This window comes from Pelodiscus sinensis, chromosome 1 (genome assembly GCF_049634645.1).
Source record: "Pelodiscus sinensis isolate JC-2024 chromosome 1, ASM4963464v1, whole genome shotgun sequence".
NCBI lineage: Eukaryota > Metazoa > Chordata > Testudines > Trionychidae > Pelodiscus > Pelodiscus sinensis.
The window spans coordinates 211,613,809-211,628,723 of NC_134711.1; the positions used below are offsets into that span (position 1 = coordinate 211,613,809).

The 14,915-nt window shown below is 41.9% G+C and overlaps 1 protein-coding gene across 4 annotated transcripts in view; it reads left to right on the forward strand.

Annotated features, from left to right (window-relative positions):
- Positions 1–14,790, forward strand: part of CLTRN (collectrin, amino acid transport regulator) — a 32,203-nt gene extending 17,413 nt beyond the window's left edge. For all 4 annotated transcript variants that reach the window (XM_006122830.4, XM_075914289.1, XM_075914278.1 and 1 more), the window contains 3 exons: positions 8,513–8,629; positions 11,762–11,956; positions 14,395–14,790. In XM_006122830.4, coding sequence (XP_006122892.2) covers positions 8,513–8,629; positions 11,762–11,956; positions 14,395–14,551 — 469 coding nt within the window. In that variant the 3' untranslated portion in view covers positions 14,552–14,790. The remainder of the gene's footprint in view (positions 1–8,512; positions 8,630–11,761; positions 11,957–14,394) is intronic.
- Positions 14,791–14,915: the final 125 nt, after the last annotated feature.

Sequence of the window (14,915 nt, forward strand, 5' to 3'; positions counted from 1 at the left end):
TACCTAAAGGCCCAGTAGCCATGGAGCCTTGTGGTTTCCATTGGCTCTGGTTTACCACTTCCAGCCAAGGGGAACCACAGAAAGTGGTGTGGTCTCGGCAGCCACTTCCTGCAGCTCCCCTTGGCTGGAAATGGTGAACTGGAGCCTATAGGAGCCACAAGGCTCCATGGCTACAGAGCCTTAGGTAAACAAATGGCACAGGCCTGCTAGCAGTTTTCCCAAAGCAGGCTCATGGCTCACTTTGAGAAACATTGATCTAAACCATCCTTGACAGGTATTTATCCAACCTGCTCTTCCCCAGGCAATTTATCCATTGTTACGGTTAGAAAGTTTTTCCTGATGTCCAACCTAAACTGCCTTTGCTGCAATTTATGCCCATTGCTTCTTATCCTATCCTCAGAGGTTAAAGCAAACAATTTTTCTCCTTTCTCTTGCAACAATCTTGTATGTACTTGACAACTGTGATCATGTCTTCTTCCAGACTAAACAAACTCAGTTTTTTCAGTCTTTGCTGATAGATCATGTTTTTAAACCTTTAATCATTTTGGCTGTGTTTAGATTACATCCCTCTTTCGATAGAGGGATGTAAATTAGGCACTTCAAAATTGCAAATGAAGCCGGGATTTGAATTTCCTGCGCTTCATTTGCATAATCACGTTATGGTGCTCTTTTGAAAAAGCGCTATTTCGAAAGTAAAACCGCGGGATCAGTCGTTTCCCATTTTGTATGTGTACAACTAATTGTTCCTTTCTAAATGGAGTACTTTGCATTTGCCCTTATTAAATTTCATCCTATTTTCTTCAGACCACTTCTCAGTTTGTTCAGATCATTTTGAATTTTAATCCTATCCTTCAAAGCAGCCCCTCCCAGCTTAGTATAATTTGCAAACTTTGTAAGTGTTCTCTCTATCTCATTATCTAAACCATTGCTGAAGATATTGAAATGAATTGGACCCAGAACTGAACTCTGCAGAACATCACTCATTATGCCTATCAGTTGGTCTGTAGGAAAATACTGTGGGGCTGTCTCTATATTGGCACCCCTTTCCAGAAAAGGGATGCTAATGAGACCAGTCGGAATTGCAAATGCCACGGGGGATTTAAATATCCCCCGCGGTATTTGCATGAACATGGCTGCTGCTTTTTTCCGGCTCGGGGTTTTGCCGGAGAAAAGCGCCAGTCTAGACGGGATCTTGCGGAAAATAAGCCCTTTTCTGGAAGATCCCTTCTTCCCTTGAAAGTAGGAATAAGGGATCTTTCGGAAAAGGGCTTATTTTCCGCAAGATCCGGTCTAGACTGGCGCTTTTCTCCGGCAAACCCTGAGCCGGAAAAAAGCTGCAGTCATGTTCATGCAAATGCCGCGGGGGATATTTAAATCCCCCGCGGCATTTGCAATTCTGACTGGTCTCATTAGCATCCCTTTTCTGGAAAGGGGTGCCAATGTAGAGACAGCCTGGCAGTTTCTTCTTTCACTAGGTCATTTTGCAACTAACAGAATTCCCCTCATGGAAAAAAATCTTTTCCATAATCAGTTTTAAACCAACCTATCAGTTTAATACAGAATTAAATTTCTGCTATGAAATCCTATGGATTAATTTATATACTTGGTAGTACAGTTGTTATTCTCTCACAAATTCCATATTCACTTCAGCTGAATTATTGCTGGTTTATACCAGTGTAGGTGAAAAAAAAAAGAATCAAGGCCTTTCAAAATTATAATAATTGATACTTTCATGTCAAGATATCAGCTCACTAAAGGTGTGGTCTCCTAGCAACCATTGAGCTTGGCCGAGTCCAATAACACCCTCACTAATTGACTCTGCTCCCTTATTGGATATCAGGGCCAACAGATCATCATTTAAGCCATGCAGCAACAATAGCACAGTGGCTGCATATTGTGTTCCATGGCCGCAGCTGTACCACACTTGATTCCTGCACTAGCCCTTGCTCCAAACCCTGTTTGCTCTGCTCCAGCCCTGCTCCCTTCATTCCTCAGAATTCCTGGCTCCAACCGTTGTCGTGTTCCCTCATCAAACCCCTTGTTTTGTCCATTGCTTCTATTCTGGCTCTGACCATTGGCTTCTTTCCCGACTGTACCTCTAGCTTTGTCCTTAACTCTGCTCCAACCCGTAGGCCAGACTCTTGTTCCAATCATCAGGCTGTACTGCCTACACCCTTCTGTGTGACATTTTGTGCTAGTGTTGTTGTTTGCTTGGAGGCGAGGTTTTGTGTGTCATTGGAAAAGGGATAATTCTTTGGTGCTACAGTGTCAAAGGAAAATCAATGTAATATGTCATATTAGACCAATTAAAATGTTGTGTGTGAAATCAGAGAAATGTCTCTGCCCCTACATTTTCTTTATCAGATAAACTTCTAGCCATGTAACTATGAGCCAGTAAATTATATGATTAGATAACCTGTTTAAATTCCATTTTATGGCCTCAGTGATTTTACTGGCAAAATTTCAAGGAACTTTCATTAGGGATGTAGAAGATTCACCATGGATTATTCATTGTCATAAAAGAAAAACCATCTGATTATCATTAAGGAATGGTCGAGATTAGGGATGTTAAATATCGGTTAATTGAATAGTCGATTAACCTCATGAATTTTTATTGGTTACTTGACTATTTGATAGTCCCTGGAGGTGGGGCCAGCAGCCAGTGCACTCTGGCCCCACTCCTGAGGAGCTGCTTGCCACTCCACGTTGCTGCCTCTGTATCAGAGGCAGCAGCTTGGAGTGCCAGGCGGGAGCTGGTCTGCAAGGGGAACCAGTTTTAAAACCAGCTCCCTTCACAGACTGGCTGCCTAACCCCACTCTGCTGCATGTGATACAGGGTGGCAGCAGCCCCTGTCCGGGGGATTAAGGGGAAGTTCTGAGCTCCTGGACTGGCATGAGCTCCTGCCCACCTGGCTCCTAATATACTTTAAATGCAGAGCCGCAGCAGAGGTACATCCTGGACCCCATGCAAGCCAGGACTGAGCCAGGCTGTCTGCCCACCTGACTCCTACTACACTTTAAATGCAGAGCTGCAGCAGGAGTAGGTCCTGGACCCACTGCAAATCGGGACTGAGCTGGGCTGCTGGCCAGCCTGCTAAGAAATTTACTGGCAAGGGGTGGGGGAGGAAATGTGTGTAGTCTATAGCACTAACCTATAAGGTTATTACATCCCTAGTTGAGATTTAAACAATATGAGACATTGTATGCCAATGATAAAAAAATTATGACATCAGAGGAACAGAGAATGATTGAAGGTGTACATTTTTGTATGAAGGTCCAGATCCTTGATCCCCTGGCAAGTATATAGGCTGTGGAGAGGATGATGGTCTAGGAGAGGAAAGACTCATTGCCACAAGGTCACTGAGGAGCAGGAGAGATGTTCCATAGCTCTATTGCATTTCCAGGGCTTCATTTACCATCACATGTAATGCAAAGTCTTCCAGGACATGGGAGATGAATAGTGGGTAAATAATCACAGTCAGAACACCCTACTTACTAGGATTCAAAATGACCCCTTGCTAGACCCCTGGAGGAAGGATAAGGGGGATTTTTTCATCACAGTGACAAGCTTTTGGCATAGAAAATGGCAATAGTCCAGCAGTAGGTACCCATTACTGCCCTTGTGTCACTACTAAGTCCTGTTCAGACCCTATTTTCTAGCAGCAAGTCAGTGAAGGTTTCCCTTATATTCAAATTTCAACCAAAAATGTATCCAATTAGAATTTAAAAAAACTAACTCACTGATTTGAGCTTAACATTGTAAAGACATTAAATTGACAAAGTAGTGTGAAACAGACAAATTATACTACCCATTTGAGTATTCTGCAATAATGAACAGGAAATGAGTGTTTATTGTAAAATTTAAACTTTTGCAGCAGAGGCACAAATCCTTGATTTCTTTGTTTACTAGGGTTTTGTAATTCACTTTGAAAGACAGACATTCATGAACTATGTGAACCAGTCTCTGACTGCACAGTGTAAAAACCTGATCTTTTGTAATTTGTGTTGGTAACCCTAGTTTCCCTAATCTGTGACTCATTTTAAATAATGTACCTCTCTTTTGTGTTGGAGACAAGTTAATCTTTAGCACATAAAGAATGTGAAAAAATTTCTTTTAATTTAACAGTGAAATCGGTTGTTGCCATAACTTTTATCAATGCTATATTTAAAAATCTGCATTATCTTTCACTGCCCTGCTAGACAAAACCAAACTTTTTCTGTCTCTTTTACACAAGGATTACATCTGCATTTGAAGTATTTTGATCATTTAGAAATGGAATTATAAATCTTCATGTGTTCTCAGATTTGAACTGATTATGTCAAGATGAATGTTTTGGCCCTGTTGGTTATAGGAGGTTCTATGAGGAGGAGAAGCATCTGCTGCCTTGCAAAATGTCAGACCAAGGGCATCAGAAGAACCCAAATTCTGGGGTCTTCCTATGATCCAGGAGAGGACAAGGTCTGCACAGAAGCTATGTGTCTCTGCATTGCTCTTTGGCTCACTGAACTTTCTTTTATTTCTTGACAATCTGGTATTTCCCCCATTAGAAAAGATGCTTTGCTCTCTTAGAAACCTACACGTTTCTATGGATGTAAAATCCCAGTTAATCAGTTAACTAGTTAAACGTTAGGTTAACCAAATGTTTAATTCGTTAACGGACTAGTGGGATCTCAGTGCTCCAGCCCTCCCTGCCGGCTCCCAGCCCCTGCACCAAGGCTGCTGCCAGCTCCCAGCCCCAGGCTGCAGGCTGCAGGCTGCAGGCAGGGGGCTGCTTCTGGAGAACCAGTTAACTGGTTACCCATTCACATCCCTAGTATATATAAAAGAATAACTTTGAATGATAACCACACTGTGAAAAGATATGTGAACTTGTGTGTTACATGGTAGTTCATCTTGGTGTTTACTCATCCTCCTTGAAATTCCCATGAACAACAAGATCATTCTTTTCAAAGCCTAGGATTTGCTACTCTCACATTCTGCTGATGAAGAATGGCAGGAAAGCCAAGTTCTGTATGATTATAATTGTGCAAGGATTTTATATGCAACAGGGAGCTGAAAGGAAGGAAAATTGACCTATTTTCCTGAGTCTTGCTGTTCGAATTATTAAAATATTAATAAAAGCATTTGCCTGTTAATTATATAAATAGAGATGGAACTACAACTAAGCATTTTGGGAAAGATTGTAAGTAGATGTGGACCCAAACTTTCAGTTGAGATCCATCTTTGAAGGTGGTATGATAATTCCAACTAAATTATCTTATAAATGAAACAAACTAGTAGTTTTCTATTGTCAACAAACTGAAGCAAAACATTTTAAAACACAGAGGTCTGCCTTTGGCTTTTATTCAAGCATGCTTTCTGTGTTGTTGAAATTTATAAACCGCTTACAATCATGGACATGGTGGAGGTTAACAACATAGTTCAAATTTCCAAAAATAACAGAGGGTGTAATTCTAGTGCATATCTCTACACAGTGTATTTCAGGTTCTGAAACCAGAAAGGCTTCTTCTATCTAAAGCATTAGGCAACCTCACATCACTAAAACATACAATAAATGTGGCATTTCTTAACAATATCTGGTAACAATCAAATAAATAACATAACATAACAAGCATATCTCTATTCTGCCTCAGAACCTAGCCCACTTCCTTCCAAATCAAGGCTATAGTTGTATAGGCCATGACTGTTCTTCTCCATAACCTCCTACCTTGTGCCAACCTTCTGTTGCATTTATCAGGAATCCCGAGGATTTCTAGAAGTCACTTAATTATGTTTCTGATCAGCCAGCAGATGTCACTATAGAACATTACAGTACTCGAAGGTAGCTGTTGGCAGAAGAAAATATATGTTAACATTTATGTTTTGAGAAGGATGGGCTGCGCCATAAAAATAAGGAGGAATCAATGGAATAATAATAATAATAAATACTAGGCATTATAATTACTTGCATGTATAGGCTTAGGAATTCATGTGTCCCAGTGGGGATCTCTGCCAGTGACCTAGGGCTATGTCTAGACGGCAGGATTCTTTCAGAAAAAGCTTTTCCAGAAGAGACCTTCCGAAAAAACTTCTTCCGAAAGAGAGCACGTCCTCACTGCCAAAGTGCATCGAAAAAGCCATCTGCTTTTTCGAAAGATAGTGTCCACACTGAATGGACGCTCTCTCGCATGTAAGCTGTGATTACCATGGACAGAATGGCCACCAGGGCACCTGTGCTTTTTCCTCTTTCCTCCTCTTGCAAAAGAACTCCCTCTTCCCTGTCCACTCACGCCTTTTTCCAAAAGAGCTCTTTTGGAAAAAGACTTCTTCCTCGTAGCCTTCCTTCTTTCCAATGTCGGAAAAACTCCTCTGTTCTTTTGATTTTCTTTTGAAAGAACGTGATTGCAGTGTGGACATAATTGAAGTTTTTTTCAGAAAAATGGCTGTTTTTCCAAAAAAACTCTGTAGTGTAGACATACGCTTAGGGTACATCTACACAGCAGGGCTAAAGTCAAATTAAGCTACACAACTTCAGCATTAGGCTTTTGGCGCTGTCTACACAACAGGAAGTCAAAGAAAGAACACTCTTCAATTTCCCTTATTCCTCTTGAAAGGCGAATTACTATGAGTCGGAGTAAGAAGTGCTCCAGCTCATCATTATTTCAGAATAAAGGTTTGTAGTTTTGTTATTTCGAAATAACGCTGATGTGTAGATGTACCCATAGCATGGAGACTTGCCAGGGCTCTGCTGAATTAGTGCAGGTGATAATCAGCCCAGGAAATTCAGTGGAAGTAAGTCTGGACCCTAATTCCTGAGTTTGATCTGCAAGTGTAACTTGCTCAGAATAGCTGCTTACACAAATTTCAACTAAAAACTGTTCAGATACTGCAGTCTCAGCAATCTGACCACCTTTTAGTTTCAGAATACAAAGTCAGCTATTGTCAGTTATACTTTACATTCCTATAGGATTTTATTCGTGCATATATTTCTAATGGTATTTTCCTTATGAGTTATAAGTGTACAAGAATCAAAAAATTATAAAGGTATTTTCAGACTCAATTTTATGTAGCAACTCATGAAAATCTGATCGCAAATACAGCTTCCATTAACTGCTTCACATCCATCTGAATGTTTCTGTCTCTAGATAGTTAAATGTAACTTAACAGAACTGAAAGGCAATGGGTCAGTTTTAGAATGGTGTGTGGTTCAATAGTCCCAAGAAAACTTAACTCATTGTCTCCACAATCTACTCAACTCCCACTGACTAGATTTGTTCCCAGGGCGAGGGTGGCTTTTTCAGGCATAAAAGCTCTCAGGCTACATCCAGACTGCAGAATTTGATTGGGAAAAGATACGCAAATTGCAAACCGCAATTTGCGTATCTTTTTCTGCTTTTTTTCAGAAGTGGCTTTTCCTAAATTTGGCCCATCTACACTGGGCCAAATTCTGGAAAAGCCTCCTCTTTTGGAACATCCCTTATTCTTCTCACCAAGAGGAATACAGGGATGCCGAAAGAACGCGCCCACTTTTTCAGAAACTCTTCCAAAAAAGCGGACGCATTCCCTGGACATGGCAGAGCTTTGGTATCCCAGAAAAACTTTGCAGTCTAGACATAGCCGCAGAGAGGCTGAAGATCAGGAGTGGATAGTAAAAAAGTGATGGCCCTGGCAGGCTGCTGACACTATGTTTACCTGTGCTGCTGTAGGTATTTGGCGATTGCAGCTGTCCTTGGCCACAGATCGCCGTTTGTGACCAATGGGAAGTGGCATGGACTGAGGACACTGCTTCCCACCATGAACGGTGATCCACAGCCAACGAGAGTTGTGTTCACCCAATACTGTGGAAGCACAGGTAAACATAGAGGTGAGGGCTCACCAGGAACTAATCCTTATGGACCAGATCCAGCCCATTAGTCAGTATTTGTCCACTCCTGCTCAAGACCGAAAATCTGTAAAAGAGGTTTGCAATCAGACAAAGTCTCCACAGCCTTCTTGCTTCCAGTGGGGGAACAAGGGACCAACACAGCCTCAAATAGTTGAGTAACACTGTGTTGGACCAGGACCCCATTTGTGGTGGGTACTTTACAAACACAGGACAAAAAGTTGGCCCCACAAATGCACTGATTAAATTTCAACATGATATGATGTAAGACTTGGCTAACTTGTAATAACACATTTTCTAATGGTGAAATGACAGTGATTATATGGTCAGAAAATGTATTTTAAAAATAAAATAAAATAAAATAAAATAAAATAAAATAAAATAAAATAAAATAAAATAAAATAAAATAAAGCCTATATAAATACAGGAATATTGCTGGTGTTTTGTTCTAGTATTGGAGGATAGGAAATGGTATAATCAGTACTTCTTTCTTAGTCATATTTACAGAAGCTACTAATTTCCTTTTCTAAAAGATTTTTCTCCTGAGACTAAAATAACTGCAGAATATAGTGATAACATCTACCACTTTTGTAAGTACTTTTATTTTGTACTTACTTTTGTATTATTTGTGTTGTTTTAAATGTTCACAGAATTTCCAATGTGCTGCTTTGCAATATGACAGAGAGGGTGTCATTTTGGTTTGTGGTCACAGACTCTTCCAAAAATGTGACAACTGTTCCTGGAAGTGAAGTAGAAGCAGCCATAAGGTAAAGTAATAGTCCCTCCCTGTGATTCTTCCTTGCTAACCAAAGAGGCTTGCTTAGTGTGGGCCTATGTTTCAGGCTGTATGAATTAGGCACTTTTATTATTAGACTTTGTGTCTTTTATTTAATTATATTAATTAGTTTATAGTTAAACAAAACGGGGTCTGTACTCTTCTTCTTACATGCATGTAAGAGATTAGAAGGAGTTATACATGGCGGAGGGAGAACAACCTTTTTGAGCTCTTGAAACATGGGAGCCTCTGGGAGTTTGATTGCAACTTCGAAAGGGGTCTTCTTTTAACTATGAATTCTCACGATGTCTTGACATGATGAGCTCTGACTGTGGCCACTGTTCAGGGTGCATTGCACATGCCTCTCTAATGGCTGATCCACAAAGTCTGCTACAGCTCCCAGCCAGTAGATTTAGTATTTTCAGTTCAAGTGATGGAGGATCATGCTTTTAGTCCCGGCTGTTCTAGTGTCATATTGTACTGTGAGACCAAACAAATAATGTAACGCACACATACTTTTTATCATAGGTCTTTATGGGAAGCCTGTCACTGTAGTAGATGTAGTAGATTTGCACACACAGTACAATGCAGCATAAGTTGTCCTACTTCTCCATTAAAAATTATGTTCTGAAGCTAGAAAGGCAATAAGGTGGAGCTGCACAGGAAAAGAAGAAAAATAGGTTATCGAACCTCAATAGTTTACTATGTATTCAGTAGGGCTTTGCAAGGGTCACCCCTATAAACAGTTACCCACATATGTTTCCCAAGTATCAAGTGAAAAACAGACCCCTTTGTTTTTAAATATACTGCACTTTGTCTTTAAAAATCATGTTATCTTTACAAAGGCATAATACCTAATTCCTGATGAATGAGTATGCGTTCTTTTGCAAAGATTAACTTTAAGCTTCTGAGCAGATTAAACTATTTCCTACAGAGATACCCAGCACAAACTTCAGTGCATTGGTGGGCAAAGGAGGTTATTTATTCACTGAAACTTGCTAAGAGTGTTGGAATGTACCTTTTTATTTTGCATTCATTTATGTTGTTCACTGGGTAGCATAAGCTGATTTACAGTAAGTCTTTTATTGGCACTGTTTGCCAAATGAATTGGATGCTGTAATAGCATGTTTGGTTTTTAACTGTTGTCTCTCCCCTGCTACAGAAGAGAATATGCTTTCAAAAATGTTTAAATTCCTGTCAGCAGGTTATAGACAAGAAACAAAATTCCCACAGAGAATGAGAACTCCTGGGCTTAGTACTCAGCTACTTTTGCTTATACAAGTTAAACCGCGCTGGTCCAGCACCCTGGGGACCTGACTGCTTCCGAACAAGGGATTTGTTGGACCAGGGAAAGTCCTTCCCCTTGTGGCGGTGCTGCCACCACGCTATGGCTCCAGCCTGCCCCTGCTGCAGCCTCAGCCATCCAGGGCTCTCCCAGCTGCGCTGATGGCAGGGCTGGAGCACCACAGCAAGAGCTCCACAGCCAGGGCAGAGCTCTACAGCCACCTGACTCAGCGGCTGGGGCTGGAGTTCTGTGGCTGGGGCAGAGGGACAGGGATGGAGCTCTGCGGCCCAAGCCAGAGCTCTCTGTTTGCTGCTGGGGCTGAGGCTGGAGTTCCCCAGCCTCTGGAATGAGAACACAGCCAGAGCTCCACGCCTGGGGACGGGGCCAGAGTTCCCTGGCCGGGGCAAGAGGTCCACGGCTGCAGCCAGGCTAGGGCTCCCCAGCTGCTGGGGCCAGGGGGCTTCGCCGGGGCTAGAACACCCTGCCATTCCATCCAACCTCCCTCCACATGCACATACACTCTGGACTCTGTGGCCCAGGAACATCCATGGTCCATGCCAGACCACAGAAGTTGCCCTGGGAGCCCTGGTTAAGGGAGGTACAACCTGTAATATTCAGAATCTACATTGTACATGCAAAATCTATTCAGTGTTAATGAATCAATCAACATCTCACAAGTACAAGATTCTTCCTTTGATAATAGTTACATGAATTTCTCTAATATTTCTTTTAGTGACCATTCCATTTGTTTTGTACATATTCCATCTCATGCCTAAAGAAGAAACAATTAATAATATAATAAATATATAAACTATGACAATAGCAATGTTGCATCTTTATCCCCAATGCTCCTAAACAGTTGCACATAGGAATCTTGTAACTAACCCCCTGTAATGGTTACAGAGGGATTAGTGACAGTGGCTATGCAATGTATGCAGCCTAAAAACATCATACTGGGCCACATTCTGCCCTGCCAACATTGTACTGCCCACAGCAGGGCTCTATTTTCCTCATTGTCTTTTTGTTTATAAATATACTAGCAGACTGACCCGGCATTGCCTACATCCTTCAGGGCAGGGGGCAGGCAGTGTGTGTGGGGGGGGGGAAGGGTGTTAGACTCAGAGCAGGGTCTTGAGGATGGGGGGGGGAGTGCAGGAGCCCAGGGGAGCAGTGAGGGTTGGGGGTGAGGAGGGTTCCGGGTGGGAGGTCCCATCCAGCATTGGCATTTTCTCTCCCCTTCAGACCCTGCAGCCACAAGGGGCTCCCTTTCTCTTCCTCACAGCCCCTCAAGTCACCAGAGGCCCTTTTCTCTCCCCCAGGTGCCCCTAGCTCACAGAGGCAATTTTCTCTTCCCCCCCCTTTCTCTCTGTCCACCAGGGGCCCTTTTCTCTCCTACCCAGCCCCCAGCCTCCAGGGGCCTTTTTCTGTCTTCTCCTAGCCCTCTCCCAGATGCCAGGGGCCTTTTTTCTCCTCCCTCCTCCAATGGCTGCAGCCAAGAGTGGGGGGGGGGGGGGGGGGGAAGGGTTTGGGGAAAGGGGGCTACTTACTTATTGTGCTGGCAGGCAAGAGGGCAGAGCCCAGCCCTCCTGGCCACTCCCTTGTATGTTAGGGAAAACTGTTCTTTTCCCGGGGCATCTGGTTCTCCTGGCACAACTAAACCCTGACCTTGCTTTATATTAGGATAAGAGGATGCTGTGTACCAAATCAGGTGGCCCTAGCTTTTACTGTTTAGGAGTTCTTGAACAAACGGACTTGCAGATAGATAGACAGGCAGATGCACTCTACTACCTGTATCATTTTATATATATAATTTGTGTTGCTTTTTGTATTTTTTTAAAGGATGAACAGAAACAGAATCAACAGTGCCTTCCTACTGACAGACAACACGCTGCAGTTCTTGAAGATTTCTTCTACTTTATCACCACCCATTGAACCCACTGTGCCTGTCTGGCTTATCGTGTTCAGTGTTGTTCTTTGCCTCGTTGGGGCGGGAATTCTTTTCCTTGTTGTGTCAGGAATCCGGCAACGCAGAAAGTAAGTTGTGGTTTTGTTTTCACCAGCTGTTAGTGAATTAAGTGAATTCAATGTGCTACGGTTGGATCACTCTAGTTCACGTTGGCTACAAAGAAACAATAGTAGTCTTTGCTCCCCAGCTGAGGATATCTATGTCCTTTCAGAGGGCAGGTGTTGTTAACTCAGGATAGGAATGTGATCTTAGTGGCCCTGTTAATAAAGATGATTGCTTTACAAGGAGATTACTTCCTGCCAGTCTCTTCGAAGTTTAGTGCACTGTAAGGTATGTCTCCTGTCAGGCATAAGGCATGTCAGAGGAGAAAAAGCTGGCAATGATTGTAGCTACTGATTTTTAAGACTGGCATATTTAAAACAGTGCTCCTGATTGTGCAGATTCAGGAACTGCATGAAGACCAGATCAATGACCAAAGGGCTATTTGACTGATTTTTTTAAAGGGCCTTATCCTGTAAGTTAGTGTATGGCCTCAGCTCCCATTCACTTCATGAGGAGTTCTAGGAGTTCATCATCTTATCTGGTTAGTTTGGGTATGTCTACACTACCCCGCTAGTTCGAACTAGGAGGGTAATGTAGGCATACCGCACTTGCAAATGAAGCCCGGGATTTGAATTTCCCGGGCTTCATTTGCATAAACTGGGTGCCGCCATTTTTAAAACCCCGCTGGTTCGAACCCCGTGCAGCGCGGCTACACGGGGCACGAACTAGGTAGTTCGAACGAGGCTTCCTAGTTCGAACTACCGTTACTCCTCGTGGAATGAGGAGTAATGGTAGTTCGAACTAGGAAGCCTAGTCCGAACTACCTAGTTCGTGCCGCGTGTAGCCGCGCGGCACGGGGTTCGAACGAGCAGGGATTTAAAAATGGCGGCGCCCAGTTTATGCAAATGAAGCCCGGGAAATTCAAATCCCGGGCTTCATTTGCAAGTGCGGTATGCCTACATTACCCCGCTAGTTCGAACTAGTGGGGTAGTGTAGACATACCCAGACAGATACCTGGGACCAGATTTTCAAAAGAGCTCAGGTTGTTGGGTGCTTTTGACAAAAAGGCCATAGCTGTCACACTGGGAGTTACTTCCTTTTGAGTACTTTAAAAACCTAGTCTCCATGATAGGTGTGGAAAGTTTGAAAGTCCAGCCCTTTTTTACTTCAATGGGCTTTGGATCAGGCCCTTACAGAGTGAGCAATGTAAGACCCTGATTCAGTAAAGCATATAAGCATGTGTTAAATCCATCCATGTTCAGGACAGCATATATGCATGTGTCTAACTTATGTAGGACTTATTAAATATCATTGAAATAAAGCTCATGCTTCAATGTTGTCCCAAATAAGGATGCTTGTCTTGATCAAGCCCTTAGGGAAGAACATTCAAGCTCTACTACTCTCATATAACCTTCAAGAACTATCCAATTCTAGCTTCTGGTCCTCTTATTATAATTTCCAGTTCCTCTCTGTTGGAATCTTCATAAATTTGGTTTCCAGTGTGTTAGCTCTATCACCATGTCATCTCCTTCTTTGCTAACGGACTTGTCTCATTTCCAAATTAGAGGAGAGATCCCCAGAAGATGTGGCTCTGTAGAGACATCTTCTCCCTTTAAAAGCTGGTCATAGTCACAAGGAGAGGATTTTATTGCTCATGCTCATTTATTTTTAGCAAGTCTGTAAGTCCAAGTATCTGTTGCAGGCCAGTAAAGTTTTATTATTGTTAATATTATTGATATACAAGTACTGAGTCAGATTGTCAGAATGTGTTATAATACTGGAAGAAATACTGTAGCGAACCTGTGAGTTCTTTATCATTCTAAGTTGCTGATGCTGTAGTTTGTGAAGTACAGCAGGTTCAACTATGAATCAGCAGATCTCAAGGTCACCATAAATCAGAAGTTTGAAGTGCACATAAGATAAAAGTTTTGAACGGTGAAAGAAACTTGCCATTGGAGCAGATTACGAAGAGATGTGGTGCATAGATTTTCAAATATTTGGGTTTTCAGTCATAGCTGGATGCTAAGAACTATTCTAGTTCAAACACAAGTTATTGGACTAGATGCAGGAATCACTGAGTGAAATCTATGCCCTAAATTATGCAGTTGGTCAGACTAAATGAAAATGGTGGGCTCTTATAGCCTTAGGTCTATTAAATATATGAGTGTATATTTTATTCTTTGTTGTCTTTTCTATTTTGCACCATATCCAAGCCATTTTCCAGAAGAGGAAATTGAAGTATAGAAGTTAATTGAGGCAACAGAAAGGAACCAGTATCATAAAGTGATATTAGAATTCACTCAAGAGTTTCTGTCTCCCTTCAGACCACTAGACTATGCCTCTCTGTGTATAATGTATTGTGAACTTCTTTATAAAAGTGCATGCTAAACTCCTTTATTATGTCCAGTCTTTGCTGAATGGTGCACTTTTATTGCAGTAATGTAATTTTGTTATTCCTTTTTAGAAATAATAATGAGTCTGCAGAGAACGGAGATTTAGAAGACAAATGTGACACACCAGTGACTACAGAAAATGGAATTCCCTGTGATATACTAGATTTAAAAACAGGCCGGATCAACGGAGTCTATACAGCAGATGATGAACGGTTCACACCATTATAAAATGTTACAGTTTCTTTTTGGCTTCTTGAGGAGAGACTGTGACAATTTTTATGTAGTCATGACTGATGAATATCAAACCTCAAGGCAAGAAAAATTTGACTTGTCAGTTATTTTTCCTTGAGAGAAACTTTCCTTGATAAAACACAAACACACAAATTGGTATTACAAAGCTAAAGCAAATGTGATGACATCCATGCAATTGTTGTTCATTAAACATTTACAAGAAGTGTGAGGTGGAATGGGGTTGAAGCCTGTCTTACAATAGATATTAGTTATTAATGATTATTTAAAGACATCATTATGATTAATTATGACATCCTCGTGGGTGCTCAATTGTAGGTGCAGCAGTGTTCCCTGTACCTGG